The sequence below is a fragment of the Delphinapterus leucas genome, chromosome 7 (genome assembly GCF_059928025.1).
Source record: "Delphinapterus leucas isolate spDelLeu-1000000601 "Yukka" chromosome 7, BTC_Dleu_Yukka2, whole genome shotgun sequence".
NCBI lineage: Eukaryota > Metazoa > Chordata > Mammalia > Artiodactyla > Monodontidae > Delphinapterus > Delphinapterus leucas.
In genome coordinates this window covers 51,879,490-51,902,801 of record NC_143135.1, presented here as the reverse complement: position 1 = coordinate 51,902,801, position 23,312 = coordinate 51,879,490, and the positions used below count along the sequence as shown (strand labels likewise).

Below are 23,312 nucleotides of genomic sequence, written 5' to 3'. Positions count from 1 at the left end.
GCCCAGGTCTTTTTTAAATGACAGCACTTCTTAGATATAATCTGAGATTCTGTGATTGAGGGTATATGCCTCAGATGTCCTACCTAGAACAGATTTCTTTTTAAATTTAAATTTATTTTCTTTTCTTTTTTTTAATTAATTAATTAATTTTTGGCTGCGTTGGGTCTTCATTGTTGTGGGTGGGTTTTCTCTAGTTGTGGTGAGCGGGGGCTACTCTTCGCTGCGGTGCAAGGGCTTCTCATTGCAGGGGCTCCTCTCGTTGCGGAGCACAGGCTCTAGGCGCACGGGCTTCAGCAGTTGCGGCTCGCTGGCTCTAGAGCACAGGCTCAGTAGTTGTGGCACATGGGCTTAGCTGCTCCACGGCATGTGGAATCTTCCCAGAACAGGGCTCGAATCCGTGTCCCCTGCATTGGCAGGCGGATTCTTAACCACTGTGCCACCAGAGAAGCCCTAGAACAGATTTTTGTTTGCAAGGGAGCCAGAGCTGGCCTCAGTTTTTTGTTTTTTTTTTTAAATTTACTTATTTTATTTATTTATTTTTGGCAGTGTTGGGTCTTCATTGCTGCACACAGGTTTTCTCTAGTTGTGGCGATTGGGGGCTACTGTTCACTGCGGTGCGTGGGCTTCTCATTGCAGTGGCTTCTCTTGTTGCAGAGCACGGGCTCTAGGCATGCGGGCTTCAGTAGTTGTGGCATGTGGGTTCAGTAGTTGTGGCTCACGGGCTCTAGAGCACAGGCTCAGTTGTTGTGGCACACAGGCTTAGTTGCTCCACGGCATGTGGGACCTTCCCAGACCAGGGATTGAACCCATGTCCCCTGCATTGGCAGGCGGATTCTTAACCACTGCGCCACCAGGGAAGTCACCTCAGTTTGTTATTAACTATCCCAAGGCCGGAGGCTGGCAAAGAGGGCTCTGATAAGGACTCCCCACAGAGTCCCTGAGAGCTATTCCCTGCCACCGTCCACTCCCTTGCCCATGGCCTCCTGGTCCTCATTTCCCAGCTGTCCCTGGATGCTTCTCTTCTCTGGAACCTGCAGTGTCCCCAGCAAGGAAGAAACGGCTTGAGTAAGGGCCTGGTGGCCATAAAGTGAAGGGTATTCAGGGACAGGGAGCAGCGTGGTGTGGCTGGACACCAGTTGTCTGGGCATGTGAAGGACTGTTGAGACTTGGATGAAACATTGGCCGAGGTTAAGGGGAGAGAGTGGCCTAGTGGCTTCTGAGTCTGAGCTCTGCCAGTGACTTCCTTAGTGAGCCTGAGCAAGTCTCCTTCCCCAAACTGGGCCCCTTCCCCAAACTGCATCCTGTCTGGAAAAGAGGGTTTGTGTTAGAATCAGATGATTTCTCCAGTGACCATCCGGCTTTAATATTTTGGATTCTAAGATCTCACCTGACCCTAACCATCACCCTGTGAAGAATGCATGCAGGAACTGTACCCGTTTTATAGCGAGGAAGCCATGGCCCAGTGAGGAGCAGTGACCTGCCCGCCACCATACAACCACGTAGGAGCAAGGTCTGATTCCACCGGCACCCGACGCTCTTCTGAGATCCTCCTCAGACCGGGCAAGCTGAAGCGAAGCAAGGAACATTCGGTCTCACGTCCAGGAAGCAGGCGCTGCAGGGGACGGAAGGGTCGCAGCCCACAGCTGGGTGAGGCCAAGCAGCTGGGCGGAGGCGCCCGAAGCCAGCTCCGGGAGAAGTGGGTGTGTTAGGGGCCGGGCGGGGCCGGGTGAGGGGACGCCCTGAGGAAGGGAAAAGGCAGCTGAGCGAGGGTTGGAGCGCAGAGCGGAGGGGGCGCAGACGGTGCTGGCCGCGGGCTGCGAGCAGGCGGGCTGGCGGAGCGCCTTGGGGCGCAGTGCGGGGCACCCGCGAGCCCAGGGCGAGGTGTCCAACGAACAGACGGCGCCCCTGGGAGCCTTGCCGACCGGCAGGTAAGGCGCACCCGCCAGCTCGGGAAGGCTGAGCCGGCGCCAGGGGTAGAAATGAGGGGTCTATCCGCCTCCCTGGAGGCCGCCACCCGACGCAGATACATACTGATCCTCCCCTGGACAGAGCCACAGGGATCCCGGGGCGCACGTGGGAGCGCGAAGCTGGGCTCCTGGCACGCCTTTCCCGGAAACCGTGGGGGCTTAGGTCGGCACTCACGGGCCCCGGGACGGCGGCGGCACCCAAGCTCCTTCCACATCCACAGATATGCGAGCGCACGATATAACAACCAACCTGCGGCTCCGCAGCGAGAGTACACGCGGAAATGGCGCTCCGGGACCCGGCGTGTCTTCTTGCTAGGCGGGAGCCGCTTGCTCAGCGTGCGAGTTGCCTTGCCCATTCGCTACTTTATTGTGCCCCTCGCCCTATGCGCCACAGTCCTAGGAAAAGCCTAGAAGCTCCCTTAGATGTCTTCTAGTACTAGTAACATAGATCTAGGCTGGGAGTCAGGAGACTTGAGTTCTAGTTTACAGGTTGTGTAAACCTGTGCCAATCGCCCACCTGCTCTGTGCTTTGTGCGTTCTTTTCCTGGGTCACCAAATGTAAAATGAGCCTCCTGGTCCTGTTGCCCATGTACTCCGTATGGCATGTGGGGGAAGGGGACTGGGCCCGGGAGTTTCTTGTGTAGAAGGTACAGGAGTTCAGACCCCTGTGTGAGGGCCCCTTGGAGAGTGTCTCCTCCTAGCCCCCTCCCCACTCCTCAGCAGTTTGCATATGGAGAATCTGAGGCCCAGTGGGGAGATGCTTGTCCAGGGTCACACCAGGGACCAGACAGAAGTAGAACCCAATTCTCCCCACTCCTAGCCCAGGGCTGATTCCACTTCAGCTACAAAAGTGCATTGTAAATATGTTAGCTGCTCTTTATCTCCTGGCATCCAGCCAGTTAACCGCTCTGAATGGAGGAGAGCCAAGCTGGAGGCAAGGAAACTGCTTTCAGATTTTCTTGACTCCTTAAGATGAGAACAAACAACCTTCATCCCTCACTCACTCCACACTTTGCAAAACACACTTCTATCTATAAACTGAATGGGTGGATGCTCAAAATGCCTACTAAGAGGGAGGCAAGACAAGATATCCCATCTTACTGATGGGGAGAATGAGGCCCCAGAGTGGAGAAATGACTTGACCAAGACACACGGCTAGACATGTCTACAAAATAGGGGCAGGTATCTTGACTCCAACTCTGGTGTGTTCTCTATCACCAGCAGGACTACAGAATGGTACCCCTAAATGGAGAGAGATTACAGGGCTGATCAGAGAGGATGAGAAACAAGGAAGGCTTCTGAAGGAGGTAAGTGTGTCTGAGAATGAAGAAAAGTAATAAAGAACCTCCTGGCTTCCTCTGAGGGTAGGAGAACCTAAGATGGGGAGAGGGGACATAGGGATAGCTGTTCTTGGTAATACTGGGGGGTGGCGGAGGAGATAGGGAAACAGAAAAGGAAACAGGTGACCAGGCTGCCCAATAATTCTCTCTTATGTTTACATAATACTTTGCAATTTCTAAAACACCTCTCCCCTTTGGTCTCCCCGAGTTGCGTGTGAGGCAAGCAGGACAGGGGTAATTATCCCCATCTCATAGACGAGATTCAGAGAACATAAATGCAGTGCTCAAGGTCACACAGCCAAGCATACAGCCAAGATTGGAACCATGAAAGGCATACCTGAAAGGCAAGATTAGAGGCTGGGAGACTGGGAGTTGGACTGTGTGTGTGCAGCAGGTGTGTGTGTGTGGCTGCCCCCTGGGTGGGTACACAGGGAAGAGGGTTGCTAAGCTGCTGCTGGTGTTTTGGGGCCAAGAATGTTTGCCCTTTGGATTGAATGGGGTTCTGGTGCAGGGAACATCTGGGCTTCCAAAGGTGGCTTAGAATTCCTCCTCCCCTGACTCACTTGCCCATCTGACTGAGACGGTGTCTTTTCTTTGAGCTTCCCCTTCCCCAGACCAAATGGAATCTGTTTTGGCCTGCCCTTGAAGTTGCTTTTTAAGTGCTGTAAGCTGTTTTCATGAATGCGTATGTGTGTGCGCAGGGGGGAATAGTCTAATAAGAAGAGACATTTATCCACCTATTCTTGAGTGCCTGCTATAAAGAAATGTATGAGGCACAGGTCCCTACCTTCACACCTCCCAGCGCACAGTTTAGTATATCTATATCTATATCTATTTATATTTATACAGATATACACACCCAATTTCAGTACAGCATACTGCTCTAATAGGGTTTTATGCAAAGCACTTTAGGAACAGACGAGAAGAAGAGACTTAACTGGCTAGGGAGTGGGGAAGGTGGTGTCTCAGGAGAGGGTCTACAGAGGTTATATTGGAGCTCGGTCTTGAAGGATGAGTAGGAGTTCACTAGGCAGATAAAAAAGAGGAAGGGTATTTTTGCCTAAGAAAACAGCATGAGCAAAGGCAAGAGGTGTGCAAGTGCAAGGAATGTTTGGGGAATGGCTATAGCTCAGTATCATGGGACACAGGCAGTGGGGAGAGCTGTGGTGAGATGGGGCTGGAGGCAGGGTCATATCCAAAGGAGCTTGAATGATAATCGCAGGAGGTTAGACTGTCCTATAGGCAACAGAGGACTTATAGTGGAAAGATATGTGGATGAGATACCTGTTTCTGGTCCCAGTTCCTAGGCTGTGAGACCTTGAGCAAGTGATTTCCTCTTGGGGTGGGGTGGTTTTTCCCACTGGTTGAATGAGGGGGTTACACCAATGACGTGATTATTAAGATCCCTTCCAGCTCAGATTCTATTTCTGTGTCTCCTTCTAACTATACGTTAAGGTTCCTCTCCCACCAGCCCATGGTGGTGATAAGACCACCAGAGGGGCCAGAGGCAAAACTGTGCATTCCCAGGAGTTATCTCTGGATCCACTTGCTTTATGTGGCCTTTTTCCCCTGCCTCTCTACCACATTTCCAAGCACTTCAGACACTCATTCTGCAAGAGAAGCTGAAACAGAGCATAGGGAAACCAAAAGAACCGATGGTGGCGTTTCACTTTTCCCCAGAGAAACCTGAAAGAAAACCTTACTAAGATACCCAGTTCATCCTCCAGGTCCCAGCTTTATGCCTCCATCCCCAAGTTAAAGGCCAGGCGAGCTCAAGTCAAGAACAGTTTGGGCAAAGCTATTAATGTGTTGGAAAGAGTGACATCGGGGTGTGGAGGAAGAGAGTGCACCTGGCTTATATAGAAGAGCAGGAGTAGGTCTGGAGCAGAAAGGGCCATGGGGAGCAAGGCTAGAAAGGAAGGTTAACTCCTCCAAAAGTTACCAACTTCTCCCCTTACTGGATCCTCAGTTAAGATTGGCAAGAGCGACTTTCCTGGCCGTCCAGTGGTTAAGACTCCGCACTTCCAATCCAGGGGGTGCGGGTTTGATCGCTGGTCAGGGAACTAAGATCCCACATGCCAGTGGTGTGGCCAAAAAAAAAAAAAGATTAGCAAGAATCTGTAGTGCAGGAAAAAGGAGTAGTGGTGGACTTAGAGGAGATGATGCCCCAGGACATGAGGAGCCTGTGTTTGGTGTGAAATGCAGCTCAGATGCCAGAAGACATTGCTATTTGTAGCGGAAAGAGCACCTGAACAGCACCCCAAAGACCTGGGTTCTCATCAGAGCTCTACCATTTACTAGCCATGTCATTTTGGACTAGTCACTTCCCCTCTCTGACCTTCAGCTTTCTCAACTACAAAATGGAGGGGTTGGCCTAGAATCTAGATTCTAAACGATCTTCAAAATCTCTTTTCAGTCACTGTTCATCTCCCTTCCTAAATGATTATCTCTTGTTTCAAGTCAGGGACTCTCCACGGCAGGAGCTCTGTCTTCTCCATCCATAGACCTTCACAATCGGCAACTGTCTTGAAGAGGGAAGCCAAGGAGCTCAGAAAGAGGAACAAAATTCCCCACATTGCCAGCTGCCAATTCCCAACTTGGGACCCAGAGGCAGGTCATAGAGAACCAAGCTGTCCCTTTATGAGCTCTCTGCCTCTCCTTGCACACAGGTCCTCCATCCCACCTCAACCCAGCTTCTAAAGATATGCAACTGTGGCTCCTTTGCATGTTCCATCAGAACTACAAATATCCATCCAGGTCTATCCAGAGAGGCACTGGAAGGAGGGTGTGAGGAATAAATGGTTGTGTGAACCTTTACTCCCCTCACTGAACTCCACCTCAGATCCCACCCTGTCCCCGACGCTTTCCCCCTACCCCCACTTTCTAACACAGAGTCTGTCTCCCCCAGGCTAGATCACCCTGGCAGGTGAGCTATAAAGAGGAAAAATGAACAAGTCAGCAAATTTGGCCTTCAGTTTATCTAGGCTGGAATACTAAGTGTAACTCAGTCCTGGGACTCTCAAGCATCTTAACCTGTGAGGAAAGAATCTGAAGTCTTCTCTATCTCGTGATTTAAGGGACTCTAGAGAGTCCCCCAAATCCTCTCCCGCCAGCCTACCCAATCTCCCAAATCTCACGTATGGTTTTGTGGTATCTTCATGTTAGAGCTGATCAGGACCTTATACGATTACATAGAAAAACCCTTTGATTTTACAGATGCAGACAGAAGCTGGGGCCCAGAAAAGGGAAGTCACATGCCCAAAGTCACACAAGTAGCAGCTGAACCAAGACAGCTCTTTGGTTTTCATTTCTTTCACTGTAAAATGAGGGAGGTTAGATTAGATGGACTCTGAAGGCCTTGCCAGCCTCTGCTCTGCACAAATAAAACCACCACCACATCTGTGGAGCGTCTAGTGCCAGGCACTGCATACTTTTCTTCTTTAATTTTCACAACAAAGCTATGGTACAGATAGTGTTGATGCCATGCCTATGTTTATACCCAGTCTATCCAAATAGGTTGATTGGTAACATCATTCGTTCCTACATAAAATAGCAACCCAATTGCTGGCTGCCATTCTGCCACTCACATCATTTCCTTGGGTCTCAGGCCCTTTCAGCCTTTTAGAGGCTCCTGCTAAGATGCCAGTACCCTGGGGAAAGGGGATGTTTTAGACTGCACTGTTAGCTGATCCCTGAGCAGCAGCTCATGTGTTGAACTGAGGTTTCTCATGAAGTCACCCAGATGAGACATTGTGAATCTGGAGTCGGGGGACAGCAATCAGATGTCCCTTGGCCATGGCACAGCTCCTATAACTGCAACCCTAGGTTGGCCTGATCCAGCTGCTGCAGGAAGGGGAGGGGAAGCGGCAGGGTGTCAGCACCCAAAGCACAGCTATTGCACAACCCTTGGGGCTTGGCCTTGGGCGATCCACCCTCGTTCTGAAGTTTTTTCTGTGTGTCTAGTTCCTTCTTTTTCTGTCCCCTCCCCACCCAGCTCTGGGCCTTCCCAGCTCCCAAAGTCAATATTGAGACCCCAGATGTGTCCAGGGACATCCTGAAGACATGTCAGGACATCCTGAGGGGCTGAGGAGCCTTAGGGCACCCACAGGGAGATTCCTGGAGCTGACTAGGAGCCAGTGAATTTGCTGTTGTTTGGTGAGTCTTCCAGATGGAGGTGGCCCTCCGTCTGCCTTGTCAGTTCAAACCCCCATGCAAGGCTATCGAAGAAAACTGGTGACAGTGACTGCCCTGGGAAAGAAACCTGGGCCATTGGGAACAGAGAGACTGCATTTTCATTGTACGTACTGCTTCAATTTCTTTTTTTTTGCTGTGTGTATGTATTTACTTCTCAAAAATGAAAAACAGATTTTCATTTTAATGAAAACTGTGTTTTTTATTAAAATGTATTTTAAAAATCCTCTTCACTATAATAAAAGTATATGCTCAAGCAAGCCTGGGGCAGGGGGCAGAGCAGAGATAATAATCTTTTTTTTTTTCCTTTTTAATTAAAAAAATTTTTTTTTAATTTTAATGTGGTAAAAAGCAACATAAAATTTATTGTCTTAACATTTTTAATGGTACATCTCAGTAGTGTTAGCTATCTTTACATTGTTATGCAGCAGATCTCTAGAAGTTTTTCATCTTGCAAAACTGAAACTCTGTACCCACTGAACAACAACTCCTGGTGATAATCTTTTTTGATAGATGAGGAAATTGAAGTGCAAACAGGGCAAGAAACTTATTTCCCTCAAAGTGAGCTCTTCCTGCACTTATGCCATCTGTCTGTTGTCTGCTTATAAAACTGTCTGAGGCCCCTTCCTCCTGCAACCACTGCCTTAGCCATTCCCACCTCCAAATGCCTCTCACATCCTCTATCTGTCCCCGCCCCCACCTTGTCATTCCCTCTGCCCCAGCTCAGGACTCAGCACCTTGAACCCACACTATTTCACTTATCACTGGGCTCCCTGCCTCCATCCCTGCCCTCTTTACTCCACACTCCACATAGAAGCCAGAGTGTCCTTTCCAAGCACAGATCTGATTATTTTACCCCCTTTTAAAATATCATTCCATGGTTTTTCTCCACCTACAGGATAAAGTTCCAACTCTGCAGCCTGGCACTGAAGGCCCTCTATGATTTGGTTTGGGCCAATGTCTCCATCCCACATCCTATCTTATCCTTTCACGCATCTTACACTCTTTATGCTACTTTCCATTCTTCAAAGTGTGCTTTCTAGTCCATCTGTTTGCTTCCCTTGCCTTCTCTACTTCCAAAAAATCCTTCAAGGTCCAACTCAAATTCTTCCATCACTGTGAACACTCTCTGAGCACTGGTCAGAATTCATCCCTTCTTCCTTTAAGCCCCAGTAGCTCCTACATTGTCTCCCACATTAAGAGCTGGCTTTGTGCCCCTGAGTATAGGGACTGGCCTCCTAAAGCTCCCAGAATAAGGCTGCCCAGGAGTGGGCCTCCATAAACAATGACTGGCCAGGTGATTCACTGAGCCATTAATTTCATTGTGCTGCTCCTGCTTTCCATTAGCCCATATGAGGAAAGAGGAAGGCACATTTATATGCCATGTACACAGTGATGTTGTTTTCCCACTTGTTGCCTGACAAGTGGGATAGTAGATGAGAACCTATGCCTCCTCGATCTTAACTCTTCCCCTTTTCCATCCAGACAAGGTTGCCCGAGTGCTAGATGGCAGGGGGCCCCAAGGCCTTGCATAAATTGTGGGCCAGTCCTGGATTATTGCTGTATTATTTTGATTCTTCCCCCCAAATTCTGCATTCATAGAGTTCTTCATGAATATTTATCATGGTCATAACTAACTGTCATCTTTTCCGGGGAAGAGACGTGATGGTTAATAGTCAAGTTAAACAGCTCTACCTAGATAAAGGAGGGCTTTGGAACCAGTCAGTGAACACTGAGTGCCTGGCCTATAGAGAAATCCAAAGTGGCCATCTTTACTGGAGACCACTGAGGGAAGGAGAACTACGGTAGTCCCCTAGACTTGGAGGAGAGACACAGCCTTTCTGACCAGGAGCATGTGGTCTGCTGATAACCCTTATCAATAGCAAGAGGACAGCCACACATTGCCTCATATGTAAGTGCTGGGGCAAAGGGAAGGCTGTGATGATAAAGCTTGTGGAGTATGTTGGGAGCACACAAAGGCTTCCTGAAGGAAGTGAGCATGGAGCCTTGTTTAAAGGAATGACATATGTTTTTCCAGAGACTAGGATACAAGGCTGCCTTTGGCTATTTTTCTACATTGTAGACTAAGGATCTCTGAGAGGAAGGAAAAGGAACATCTGCTATCACCAGTTATATGCCATGTACACAGTGACATTGTTTTGGAAGGCAGGATAGTTGAGGTGCTAGTGTCTTTTCTCTCTGGGGTGGGTATAACCCCAAACTGGACTGAGTATTCCTTTCACTCCAAAGCCCTCAGGCCCAGTGCCTGCAGTGGTTATCAGCCTTTGCCTGCTCCCCCAGCCACCTCTTTTCCAACAGAATTTCTCCTCAATAGCTAGGAATACCTAGAGTGGGACCTAGGATGCTTTATAGGTCAAATGACCCAGGTAGGGGGAAATCTAAGCCAACCCCAAACATCTTCTACATGGTGTCTGTGGAGCATAAGAAAGAACTGTGCTGAGGGAGAGTTCTGAGGAATGTCTTCTAACTGTGCCACACAGTCCTCCCCAGAGCTGGTGTGGAGGCCAGAGGAGCTCTGAGCTGGCCATCAAAGAGCAGGGCTGTACCTCGGCTCTACCTCCAGTATTCTCTGTGATCATGGACAAGCCAACTATTCTCTCTGGGCCTGTGTGTAAAATGGAAGAAATTACAGTAAATAATCCCTAAGGCCCTTCTAGCCTAAAGCTCAGTGACTTTTAGAACCCAAAGAAAGGATAGATCAGCATGCTTACAATGGTCAAGGAAGACTTCCTTCCACAAGTATTTATTGAGCACCTACTGAGTGCTGTCATAAGTGCTCATACATAGCAGTGAATAAAACAGACACATTCCCTGCCTTCCTTGGGCTGGCAGTCTAGTGGAGAAGACAGACAAGCAAACAAGTAGTTAGAATAAATTGTGATGGGATTTTAGCTGGGGTCTGAAAGAGTGGGAAGGTCATTCAATCTACAAGTAACAGAAGCCATCCTCTCTCTTTTCTGTCACTACCAGAGCATCCTCCGATTCTTCCCCCACCTGAATCCCTGTTGCTATGGAGACCACCAATGGGACTGAGACCTGGTATGAGAGCCTGCACACTGTGTTGAAGGCTCTAAATGCTACTCTTCACAGCAACTTGCTGTGCCGGCCAGGGTCAGACAACCTGACTGAGGAGAGGCGGGCCAGCCTACCTGGCCGCGATGACAACTCCTACATGTACATTCTCTTCGTCATGTTCCTATTTGCTGCCACTGTGGGCAGCCTCATCCTTGGATACACCCGCTCCCGCAAAGTGGATAAGCGCAGTGACCCCTATCATGTATACATCAAGAACCGTGTGTCTATGCTCTAATGCTAAGAGGCCGGGGATGGCAGAAGATCAAGATTCCTGAGGATTATCTTGTGGGGCCTCCAGAACTCAGCTATGTGTTACATCAGGCCTCAGTGTTCTAATCTGTAAGATCAACAAGAAACAGTACTAAGGGAGGTCATCATTGGGGAAGGAGGAGAGGATCTAGCAGACCTAGGCCTTGTGGATAAGGATTTTTTCCAGCAAAGATAGACGTTATAGACGGTAGGAGCCCTTTGAACAAATATATAAAAGTGGCAGGAATTCCCTGGTGCTCCAGTGGTTAGGACTCCGTGCTCTCACTGCCAAGGGCCTGGGTTCAATCCCTGGTCGGGGAACTGAAATCCCACAAGCCGTTCAGTGTGGCAAAAAAAAAAAAATATATATATATATATATATACACACACACACACACACACATATATATGTATATATATATAAAAGTGGCAACATATAATGACAAATGAGTGTTCTAGTGGCCGGAGTGTTGGGGGCTAGGGGGTAGAGGAAGGAAAAGAGGAAGTTGTAGCAGAGGGAAATGAGACAGGAAAATGCCCTGAGGACACATTTTTTGATGTGTTATCTTCAATGACCATGAGAAGCAGCAATGATTATCTCATATCACAGACAGGAAATCTAAGTTATGTTACTTATTTATATTTTTTCACATTTTATGTTTTTCAGCCCATTTAACATTTGTGATTTTACCCCCTGTGAGGGAAGCAGAGCAAGTGCCATTCTGCCCATTTGGGCCAAAGCAGTACCATGACTGGAACCCAGGTTCTCTGGTCACCTTGCCTAGTGCTTTGCAAAACTGTGTGCTACCTAGGAGTGGATCTAGGCCTGAAACTTATGTAATTCTGGGGGGCCCTCCTTAAGAAAAAGAATTTTAAAATATCTTATTTTTGCAAGTATTACAAAAACATATCACCATGGTAATACATTGTTGGGGCCCCTCCTAAGATCTTAAGAAGGAGCCATGCAAGTACAGAGCCCTGACTGTTAAGCCTCATTAGCTCCATTGTCCCTGTGCCCCTCCACCAATGTCCCAGTGCCTTTCCCAGCCCCATCTCCAGTCCTGGGGACTTCAGTACCTCTAAGGCAGCCTTAGAGTTCATTCATTTTGAATGAATTCTAGAGTGAGTAATTTTCTGATATCAAGTTGAAATCTGCTTCTAGAAGATTATTATCGCACCTAGAAGATTACCATATTAAAAGAGGCAGGTACCTGATTCAGTGGAAAGAGAACCAGCCCTGATTCTACTACCAGTGTGGTATATAAACTGGCTAGACACTTCCCTCTCTGACTCTTGTCCTTCTTCAGCACCGTGAAATAGAAAGTTGAAATAGTTGAAAGTCTCTAAGGGCTCTACCAGATCTGATATTCTAGGCTTCACATACATTGATTTGAACCACATAAAACTGCTGTGCTTGTAGGCCAAAAACAGCTGAATATCAGTAGTTTCACATGCTTCAGCTGAAGACATGAAATGTGGCCAGCTACAAATCCCAGGCTGGAACCTCCCACTGTTCTGTTTAATTTCTGTTATTAAGGAATCTCCATGGGGTCTCCAGAAAGCCCTATCAAAACACACATATTTGTGTATATCAAAAACTTTGAAAGCATATTTTGAGAGCACTTATCTCTGAAGAGAAGGATTATGGGTGATTTTCCCTTTCTACTTTAAAAATTTATGTAATATTTGATTTATTTGACCGTAAGTATGTTTCTTATATAATAGGGCGGGGGGGAGCTACTTCTACTTTGAAAAAATGAAAATAAACACCTGTGTGTTACTTGAATGGAGGATCACAGAACACATTTGCTCCCATGAGCAGTTAGTCATGTTGATTCCATGCAAATCAGTGCTGAGCCCCACGTGTGCTCTCAAGCCTTTCCTCATATCTTCTTGAGAGAGAAGGTGGAGACCTGCTTAAGAAGACGTGACATATAGGTGGACAACGGACTCGGAAGTCTACAGCTGGATGGCACTTTGGAGACCGCCCAGCCCAAACACCCAAATAAAATATGGAATCCCAACAAGAATAAGAATGAATGTCAGGTAATGGGTGCTATCAGAATTTTGAGAAATGAGATTGAGTGGATGCAGAGGAGCCAGAGAAAGGTAGAATTTGAACTGGGCTTTGAGAGATAGGACAGATCTACGTGGGCAGAGAGAATGAATGGAACAAGACAAGGGAAGCTTGGAGGCAGAAATGTGGCCAGACCACCCTCCTGAAGAGAGCAGGTCGGCAGCTGGATGGAGCAGGAAGCACCCCAGAGTGGCTGCGCTGGGAGTTCAGTGTCCCCATCTATGGGGGAGACTCCCCTTCACACAGTCCTTATACTCACAGGGCTTAAAAATAGAGTAATACAAATTCTTTTGCTTGTAAGTTACAGAAATCCAGTGTGTATTAGCATAAGCACAAAAGGGGATTTATTGAGAGGAGTATGTGGTAGTTCAAAAGAGGAGCTACCAGGGGCTTCCCTGGTGGCGCAGTGGTTGGAAGAGCCCACATGCCGTGGAGCAGCTGGGTCTGTGAGCCATGGCCGCTGAGCCTGCACATCCGGAGCCTGTGCTCCGCAACGGGAGAGGCCACAACAGTGAGAGGCCCGCGTACTGCAAAAAAAAAAAAAAAAAAAAAAAAAACCAAAGAGGAGCTACTGGGGCAACTCTAGGGATCTTGGGGCCTGGAACTACTTATTTGTCTTAATTTACAAAGTAGGGGCTCAGTATACCTCATTATGTACACTCAACGTTGGGCTAAATAAAAATATAAGATTTTAAGGTATAATTTAAACATTCTAATATTTTATGATGTAGGTACTCCCCTTGGCTCTCCCCCCAGCTCTATCCCACTGCCTCCTTCAGCCCATAGGCTCTTTTGGCTGCACTGGTTCTGCCCTCTGCTGGCCAGATCCCAGCACATCACCTTGGGCCCTCAAAGCAAAACTTCAATAATCACTCATTCAGACGCTGAGTGCCTACTATGTGCCATGCACTCATCTAGGCACACTTGGAATACATAAACAAATGAAAAAGATCAAAGAAATCCCTGCCTTAATACTTAAAAGCACTTAATACTTAAGATACTACATGTCAGGCTATGGCCTAAGCATTTTACAGACATTAGCTCATTTAGATTTTAAAACCTTCGTAACATCCCTATGTAGCAGGTATTCCTTACAGCTACTTCAGTAGAGCCCACTTGTTCTTCACGTAGCTCCTTCCTCACTCTCAACCCAATTTCAGCACCATGGCATACCCAGCCCAGACCATGGGTCTGAACGGTCCCCGGAGATGATTTGGGAAGATGACGGCAGAGTATTGACATCAGTAGACTGAAGTTGGGTTCCCTAGAAGCAAAGTCTGAGACAGGCATTTATTGAGGGAGCACTTTTTGGGGGAAACGTGCAAGGGAAAGAGTGAAGTAGATAGAAAAGGGAACAAGACAAACAAGGTACATGTCAGGTCACATCTAGCCCTGGCCTGATCCACAGGGAACTGGGGCATAAACCACAAGGCAGACTTACACCCCCTTGAGGCAAAGGGGCCGGGCTTTTATGCCCCATATCAGTCAGTCATTGCTTGTGGGCCACCCTGGTGGGGAGGGGGAAGAGAGGAGGGTTGTGAGGAGGTGCCCATCAGCTGAGGGCAGGTCTCTGGAGAAGGGTGGCACCTGTGAGCAATTGCAGCCTAGACCAGTTGTCTTGGTTGGAGATCTGCAACAGCCTAGTTCCTCAGGAAGGTTCTGAAGCTCAGTTTTCATCACAGGATCAGCCCCATCTTTAGTGACTATCCTTTTCTACCCTGTGTCACCACTGACTGCTGGCTGCTAGAGGGGGGCATGTAACCTCCCACGGGTGCTCACGTTTGGCTGAGCTGGAGAAAGCAGCAGCTCTGAGGTGACAGCAGCCAACACTCACAGCAGCTGGGGAAGGGGCCACACGGGGGCTCCGTCAGCATCCACAACAGCTGTGCTATTGGGGAAATGGGAGCAGAAGCAGAGTGTCACATCTTGTGATCTCCTTCTAGCTTAAGAGCCGAGAAGCACACACTAAATAAAGAAAACAAGATTACACCAAAAAGAACCCAATAGGAAACAATACACTTAAGTACAGAAAATGTGGGGAACCAATATTAAATGTGATGGTCAAGAAGAGGGAGAGGGATGTATTCATGGATGTTTCCTGGAGATGTGAGGTAGGATTTGATTAGGTGGTCCAGTGTAGTATGGTCCAAGGCAGCATTCCAAGTAGGTGGATGGCTCTGCTCTACTCATTCAGGGACCTGGGATTATGACAGCCATCCTCAACGTGTAGCTTCCAAGTTTACTCTGGTTGAAGCATTTCTAGTTAGTGAGGAGAGAGAAAGAACAGAATTCCAGAGCCTGAGATTTGCTCTTAAGCAAGCAAGGCAAAAGCTGCATACATCCCATCTTCCCACATCTATTGACAAGGGTTCAGTAACATGGCCACAGCTGGCTGCAAGCAGCCAAACCTCAATTACTAAGGAAGAAAGAATGGATTTTGTGGACAGCTAGTGGTCTTCACTCTACCCTCCTCACTTTCCCCAGGACGGGTCATGATAAAAAAAAAATGTAGAGTCCTGGGAATTCCCTAGTGGTCCAGAGGTTAGGACTCTGTGCTTTCACTGCTGAGGGCGCAGGTTCAATCCCTGGTCAGGGAACTAAGATCCCACAAGCCGTGTGGTGTGGCCAAAAAAAAAAAAGAGTAGAGTCCTGCCAAGAGGAAGAAGTGCTATTATTCTGATTCAGTCATGTTTTCTGAGGGGTGCAGGCGGGAGCCTTGCAGGTCTAACTAAGCCTGTCCTGGGAATGTGACTTTTGCTCTTTTATTTTATTTTTTTTCTGGCACTGGTGAGTCTGGTCTCTCCTCTCATTGGAGTGGTAATATCCAAGATATTTGTTTAGGCAAAGGGGAAACAGACAAAGCAAGTCTTTCAGCCAGCTTTGTGTAGGAAAAAGAATCCTCTTTCACGTGCCACTAGGAAACCAAGAACATGATCTGCCTGGATGAAATCAGAGAACCCATCTATGGTTAAACTGTGACAGAATGAGGTCTAGGAGCAGGAGAGAAGGAAATTAGTGAACAGGAAAGAAAGGGAAGAAAAATTACTATTTGATGACCAACCAATCTCTGCCAGGCACTGTGCTGGGAAGCTCTAGAGGTAATTACCTTTTTAACCTCATTTCATAGATGAAGTAACAGAAGCTCAGAGGTGAAATCGCTTGTTTAACATTCACTTAATATGTAGCACTGTCTAGATTTTAACACAGACTCACCTAAATTCAAAGCCCATATTCTCCCCACTATAGTTGGTCCCTTTGAGAGTCACATTAGTTCCTTTCTTGAAACTAAACACTCTTAATCTCCTAGCACACTCTGTGGCTGGCCTCTCTGCTCCCTTTCATGGATCAAGTAGAGCAGTCACAATCTTGTCCTCGCCCAGCTCCTTTTACCTCCAAGCAAGATGCCTCAAAGAGAAGAGAGGTCATTGTCACAGTGCTTATGGGGATAATCAGTCAATTGGGACAGCTCTTGGGTAAGAGTCCCTGAGTCCCTACAGCACTAACTCAACACTGGGAATAAGAGAAACATATAGAGACCAGCCACAGAATCTGCTGGGAGATTAGAAGGGTTAAATCTCAAGAAAAGATCTAATGTGAATCATTGATGCACCTCCCTCAGTTGGAGAGAGGATGAGATTATTTAAATACATTTCAAAAGATCTCTGTGGGACAGTTACAGGCTTACAGTTCTGCTCTTGGATTACCATTCATTCATTCAAGAAATAATTATTAAGTACAACCAAGATATTTGGCAATGTGTTTGGCAAAAGAATATAGCAGCAAACAAGAAAGGCACAGTCCGTGTCTTCATGGGGGCAAGGATTAGCTCACCCACTTGTTTTTCTACCTAGAAAACTGTTCCATTTCTATGAAGCTCTACTTTGAACTACCCTCCTCTTCACAGGTGGAGGCTTCTTTCACTCATGTTATTGTCCTGCTTATAATTCTCTGATAATTTTTACCACAATGTACTCTCCAGGCATGTCTTTTCCCCTCCTAGAAACACTGCAAAGGTGCAAGCAGGGACCATGTCTAATGCATCTCTATGCCCTCATCAACTAGAATAAGGCTTGGCACAAAGTGTATGCTCCATAAGTATTGGTGAAATGAATCAACATTATTATGAGTATTGTGCTACATAATCTCTCACATGTGTTTGTGTATGGTGCTTTCAACCTTTCAAGACATTTCCATCTCCATTCTCTCATTTGGTTTAGAGAGTTTGGTCTGGTGGATTCAGTTAAAAGTGGATGTGAGAACACTTTGTAAAATATGAATGGTAAGGACTGTTACTGAACCATATTGACTATTGCTAGTCTTGAGGCCAGGATAATTTAGGTAACATACTTAAGATCACGCAGCAGTAGTCTGTACTAGAATCTATGTCTCCTGACTTCTGTTTCTGGACTTTTCCTCCCTGCAACAGGGGTAACTGACAAAAGAAAGGTACAGACAAAGTGCTCGGGGAGCCCCTAAATATGACTGCTAACTCCCAGGAGTGGATACAGTGACACTCTGCCCGGATCCTTGGGGTCAATGCACCCATCACCCAACTGCTGCAAACATGGGCTGCTGGCAGCTCACAGCTGCACCCCTCACTGTGCATTTTCCTGGGCCAGAGGGAACTATTTCAGCCAAGGCTATAACCCCTACTGGGGGGCAGCTCATGACCAATGACAGACTGATACAGGGATACAAAAGGCTGGTTCCATCGCATCTATTTGGGACAACTGAGGAGCCATCTCAGCTCCAGAACTCCTGGTAGGATCAGCTGAGGTTTCGGTTGCAACCAAATTGTGAGTTAGCTTCTCCCTCTGCCCACTCCTGCTTCCTCACTTCCTTACTGATGTACCTCCCAAGAGCGCTCTCCAAAAGACCTGCATGCCACTCTCCACCTCAGTCTGTTTCCAAGGGAATCAATCTCTCCCTCAAGAACTGTTCCCTAGCACTGAGCCTGTTCCTAAGTAGTTGTCAGTAATGACAGAGGGATGGGATGACAGAATATAGATGGAGACAGTTAGTGGTTCTAGCAAAACCAAAATGAAGACAAGGCAGTAATAGAGACTGGCAGTGTAGAAAAACAGCGAGTTATGGTCACTGAATAAAAACTGGCCACTAGAGGGCCCAGCACTACTCATCTATAGTTCTGCAGCTACCTTAGAGCAAAATTCTAATTTTGCCCTTGATTTGGCAGACACCAGTATAATTGTCTACACGAGGGGGAAAACTGCTGGTCTAATGGTTCCTTCTCTTTTACCTATGCCATGAACATCAGTGTCCTAGCCTGTTCCAATACCCTGTCACCAAGCACTCTGTGCCATTACATATAAACGTATTCCCATAAATCAAAGCTTCCAAAGCCTGTGTTTTTTCCACCCACTGCTCTCATTGTTCCCAAGGGGTTCCAAAGATCAGAAATGTGGAATTCCAAACAATTGGTTGTGACAATTTTCACCCCAAAATGGAGAGAATCAGCAACATAATCTGTTTAGTCCTGTCACTTCCCCTTCCCCGCCCACTTCCCCAGTTGGCAGTAAAGATAAGACATACAGGATTGCATATGAACTATAGTGGCCAAGGAAGAAAGGGGTCATGGGAATCTTCACAGAAGATGAAAAAGTTTGAGAACATTGTGTATGAATTAATGACTGATTAATTAAATCAATTTATTTTTTTTTCTGCTGTGGACTCAGTAAAAAGACTTAAAGAAAATTTTCCTCTGCATCCTTTTCAGAAACACAGTTAGTCCTTTGTAGGTTGGGAGGCTTTCTTTGAGGGATAGGGAGGGAAGGTTTGGACCATTTAGAGGTCTCTGTTTCCAACATATACATTCTTTTATTTTTTTTAATGTATCCTTTTTTTTAATTGAATGAAAAATTCTTTAAATTCTATAGTGCTTTACAATTTTCAAAAGTTTCACACACATGATTTCATGTAATCCCATAATAACCCTTTTTTCCCCCTACTCCTATATTGCCCTTTCCCCTTCTCCCCACTGGTAACCACTAGTTTGTTCTCTAAATCTGTGAGTCTGCTTCTTTTTTGTTTTATTCACTAGTTTCCAACATATACATTCTTTTTTTAAAAATACATTTATTTATTTTATTTTTGGCTGCGTTGGGTCTTCGTTGCTGCATGCGGGCTTTCTCTAGTTGCGGTGAGCGGGGTTTACTCTTCGTTGCGATGCAAGGGCTTCTCATGGTGGTGGCTTCTCTTCTTGCGGAGCATGGGCTCTAGGTACACAGGCTTCAGTAGTTGCGGATCGCGGGTTCTAGAGAGCAGCCTCAGTAGTTGCAGCACACGGGTTTAGTTGCTCTGCGGCATGTGGGATCTTCCTGGACCAGGGCTCGAACCCATGTCCCCTGCATCGGCAGGCAGATTCTTAACCACTGCGCCACCAGGGAAACCCTCCAACATATACATTCTCAAAGGGACAGAGCTGGATTGTTTGGGAGGGGGGAAAACTCTGAAGATTAATAGGGAGCAGAGTTGGAGTCTACACAGCCAGGAGGGGACCTGAACTTGGCTCTCTCCCAGTATCTCTGGCAGTGGTGACTATAAGCACACCTGGGGAATGAACACCAAGCCATGGCTTTGGGAGCCATAGGGGAGTTCTTGGTGGCCTGGTTTAGAATAGAAGGAGCAGATGCCTTGAGCAACTGGGTCAGATACATCTGACTGCAGTACTCCTGCTTGGACAATGAGCTACAACTTCAATGGACTGAAGACACTTCCCCAGGTTTTCTAGATTGGGTAAGCCCTGAGGTTGTTTTATCCCCACAGAAGTTCTGATATGGAATGTCCCACCAACATGGTAGATGAGGCTGAAGCTAAATTTAATTTGAATTAGAAAAATTAAAATTTAATTTGATTCAGAAAAAAAGTAAAGACATCTAATGTTTTTACGCTTGTTATTGAACAAGTCAAATGGGTTCCAATAGTTGGAGCTCTGATATCACAATAGTAAATCTAGCCTGGCTAGGTAAATAAAAGAATAGTAATAATATTTTGAGGGATTATCAGGCGTTAGGCAATACACTATTTCATTTAACCCTCACAATGTACCTATGAGGTAGACTGAGACCTAGAAAAGTCAAGTGGGTCACCGCAGGTCACGTGGTTAGTAAATGGCAGAACCAGGTTTTCTGGACTCCACATCTGTCTAACTTTCTATTGTCATCTAGCCTTGCATTCACTGACATCTAGTCCATTGCTCACTAATTCATTTAGCCAGATATTCAATTAGACAGTGAGTGGTAGCAATACAGTTATTCTGTTACTTGAACAGTGAGATAGATCTAGTAATAGCTTGAAGAACGAAAGTATCTTAGAATTACAGAATGTTTGCACTGGCCGCTGGTCTAGTGGAAAGAGCAAAACTTTAGAGCCCAGTGGATTCACTTGGAATCCTGGCTCTGCTATTCACTCCCTATGTGACCTTGAGCAATTTATATCACCTCATTCATTCTCAGTTTCCATATCTGTATATCATAAATAATAATACACATACTTGAGGCTGATGTAAAGATTAGAGATAATATTAGAGATAATCTCTCTGTCTCTTTCTCTCTCTCATACACATACATACACACACATAGGACCAGCTACATGATTTGCCACATAATTTATGGGGCTCAGTGCGAAGTGAAAATGCAAAGCCTCTTGTTTAAAAATTATTAAGAATTTCAAGATGATGACAGCAGATTACACCAAGCATGGGGCCCCTCTAAGGGTCCTGATGGCATGTCAGTGCCTGGCACAGAGTAAGTGTGCAATAAATGGTAGTTCTTTTTTCTCTCTAGATCATTGATTCCAACCCTCTCCTTTTGCATCTGAGGAAACTAAAGTCCAAAGAAGATGAAAAATGTGAGTTAATGGCAGAGCCAGGACCACAACCCAGACCTCCTCTGTTCAGTCAGTAGTCTTCACCTCAGCGCTTCTCAAATGTTTTCTGTATAATGGCAATAGATATTCCATGAATAAAAGTTTCCATCAACAAGCAAGTTTGCAAAACACTGGATTAAGGTTAAATAGACATCTTTTGCAGAGCTCTTCAAGAGACTTTTCTATGAGCAACATGAATCTCCAAGACAAGGATATTAAATGGAACATTCCCCCAAGTATTGATATGGAATCTTTTCTCAGGAGCCTATTAAATAGCCCTAAGAATGCTTTCTTATACACTGCTGCAGGGCAGTGGAAGTTTCCATGGATTTTGATCTGCAGGGTGTGGTTGTTCTTATTCTAAATTAGAAGCAAACATATCCCTTCCATTAGGCCTTTCTGTCCACATCTCTGCCCTGGCTGACTTGTGAGCCTGAGGATATAAAATTAATGAAAACCAGACTCCAGAAAGAGCATACTTGTTTAGAGTCACCTAATTGCATCCAAAAGACAGATCTGCTCTGCCTCTCTCCCAGGAGTAGGAATATAGAGGAAAAAACATACACCATGACCCCCAAATTCTTTCCATTCTGAGCAATTTGCTCACAGCCACCACATCACAAAAGTGCCCTTACGAAAGCACACAGGAGGCCAGGAAATTATGATTCTCATGTTAGCTCTTCCTCTATTAGCCACTGGACCTAGACTAGTTCATTCATCTGCTCATCCTCTTACTTTCATTGAAAACCCTCTTTCATCAAATTAATCTCTCCCTTCTTTGGCTACCATACACTTATATTTTGTCTGTAGCACTCTTTCCCCCAGGCCTGTGAAAATCTCTTTGGAACATAGTTTGAGAACCAGTAGATTAAATGATCTCTATAGTTCCTTTCAGTTCTGATAATCTGTAATTCATATTTGTACATAGTTTTGCAAGCTATTGCCTCCACCTGTTAATAAAGGACTCTAGCTCCTTGAGAAATGCATCTCTTAATTTCTGGGAGGCCCAAAGAGTGATTCTCACTCACTGGTTTGTTGAGATACCAGGTGACGCTGACCCTTCTGGGGTCCCCAGTCCACAGAATCCATTATATGGATTGTGCAGAGGAGAGAAGAATACTTTTCTCCTGCCATTGTGCTATATTTTGTCACATGAGCTTCCAATAGATGTTATTTATGCCCTTTTGACTCATGGAGTTTTTAGTAAAGAAGGTCTTCTATATTTTGCTGATTCCTCCTCACCCCCATTCCCCTCCACAAATTACTAAGCATGAACCAATGGTGGGGTAGGGGTAGGGGTAGGGCTGCAGTGAGGCCAGGAAACAAATCTGCATGATAAACCTAATATTGATTGAACTTTGACTCACTTCTCGTTGATTTTGAAGATTCGGTTGCTGGACCCGATTGCCTATCTCCTTGCTTTCCTTAGGATGAGTTCCTCCCCGGAGAGACCCAAGACCTTCATGAAAAATAGACTTTGTGAGTTGGGCCCACTAAGGTGGAAGCACCTGTTTGGGTCCTCTGGGAAGCAGATGCCAAGATGGCGTAAGAAATACAAGAGACTTACTAGGGGAAACACCTGGGAAGGATAAAAGGGAGAGGGAAGGGCTTCCCTGGTGGTGCAGTGGTTGCGAGTCCGCCTGCCGATGCAGGGGACACGGGTTCGTGTCCCGGTCCGGGAGGATCCCACATGCCGTGGAGCAGCTGGGCCCGTGAGCCATGGCCACTGAGCCTAAGCGTCCGGAGCCTGTGCTCCACAACGGGAGAGGCCACAACAGTGAGAGGCCCGCGTACCGCAAAAAGGAAAAAAAAAAAAAAGAAAAAGGGAGAGGGAAGAGGAGCGGGTTGGAGAGCCGCAGGCTACAATGCAGGTCTGACACCTGTGAAACGAAAGGGAGAAGGAAGGAGCCTTGGGCAGGAGAAGCCTCAGACTTCGATGCAGCTCTGAGAAAGTCTCAGCCAGGCTAATCGGAAGCCACAGAACAAGACTGCCCATTAGAGGAACGCTGTGTTAGGCAGGAGTGGCTTGGCTCTAGCATGTCTGCAGTGCTCAGCCACTGACAGGGAGAAGGAGAGGGAGAGCATGACTGTGGTGTAAACACAGCAGTAGATTTTGGAGGTGCTACAGCCAGAGGCTGTCAGACACCAACACTCCTCCCAGCAAGCTCTCCATGTGGGGGATCTGAGCAGTGTACTCTCCATGCCTGCCACGCCAGACATGCACACACCTGTGTGAATTCAAAAAGTGGATATAATTTAAGCTCAAGCTAACACATATTTGACATATTTATTACAAACATTTATCGAGCCTCTAAAAGGTATTACACTCAGCACTACAGCAGCCCCACCCTCTCCAGTGGAATGAGTGAGTCTGGGAAGGTTTCAGATAATCAGGTAAGTTTTTTATTACCATTATTGCCAACACTAGGCATGTTTTACTAGCCTCCATTGTATACTAGTACTGTGTCAAGCTTAATACAAAAAAGAAAAATCCTTAGGGAGCTAAAG

At 46.5% G+C, this 23,312-nt stretch overlaps 1 protein-coding gene and 1 pseudogene across 3 annotated transcripts; both read left to right on the top strand.

Annotated features, from left to right (window-relative positions):
- The first annotated feature begins 189 nt into the window (after window positions 1-189).
- Window positions 190-9,365, top strand: LOC149748740 (uncharacterized; annotated as a pseudogene). The gene is made up of 4 exons (XR_016393978.1): window positions 190-1,928; window positions 3,189-3,274; window positions 7,302-7,371; window positions 9,144-9,365. The product of XR_016393978.1 is annotated as an uncharacterized LOC149748740 (transcript).
- Window positions 7,346-13,622, top strand: KCNE3 (potassium voltage-gated channel subfamily E regulatory subunit 3). 2 transcript variants are annotated; one of them, XM_022593799.3, is made up of 2 exons: window positions 7,346-7,604; window positions 10,490-13,622. In XM_022593799.3, the coding sequence occupies exon 2, from the start codon at window positions 10,530-10,532 to the stop codon at window positions 10,827-10,829; it is 300 nt and encodes a 99-aa protein (XP_022449507.1). In that variant the 5' UTR covers window positions 7,346-7,604; window positions 10,490-10,529; the 3' UTR covers window positions 10,830-13,622. The 2 variants fall into 2 exon arrangements, with proteins under 2 accessions (XP_022449507.1, XP_022449508.1); XM_022593800.3 differs by having other exon boundaries at window positions 7,348-7,462.
- The last annotated feature ends 9,690 nt before the right edge of the window (window positions 13,623-23,312 follow it).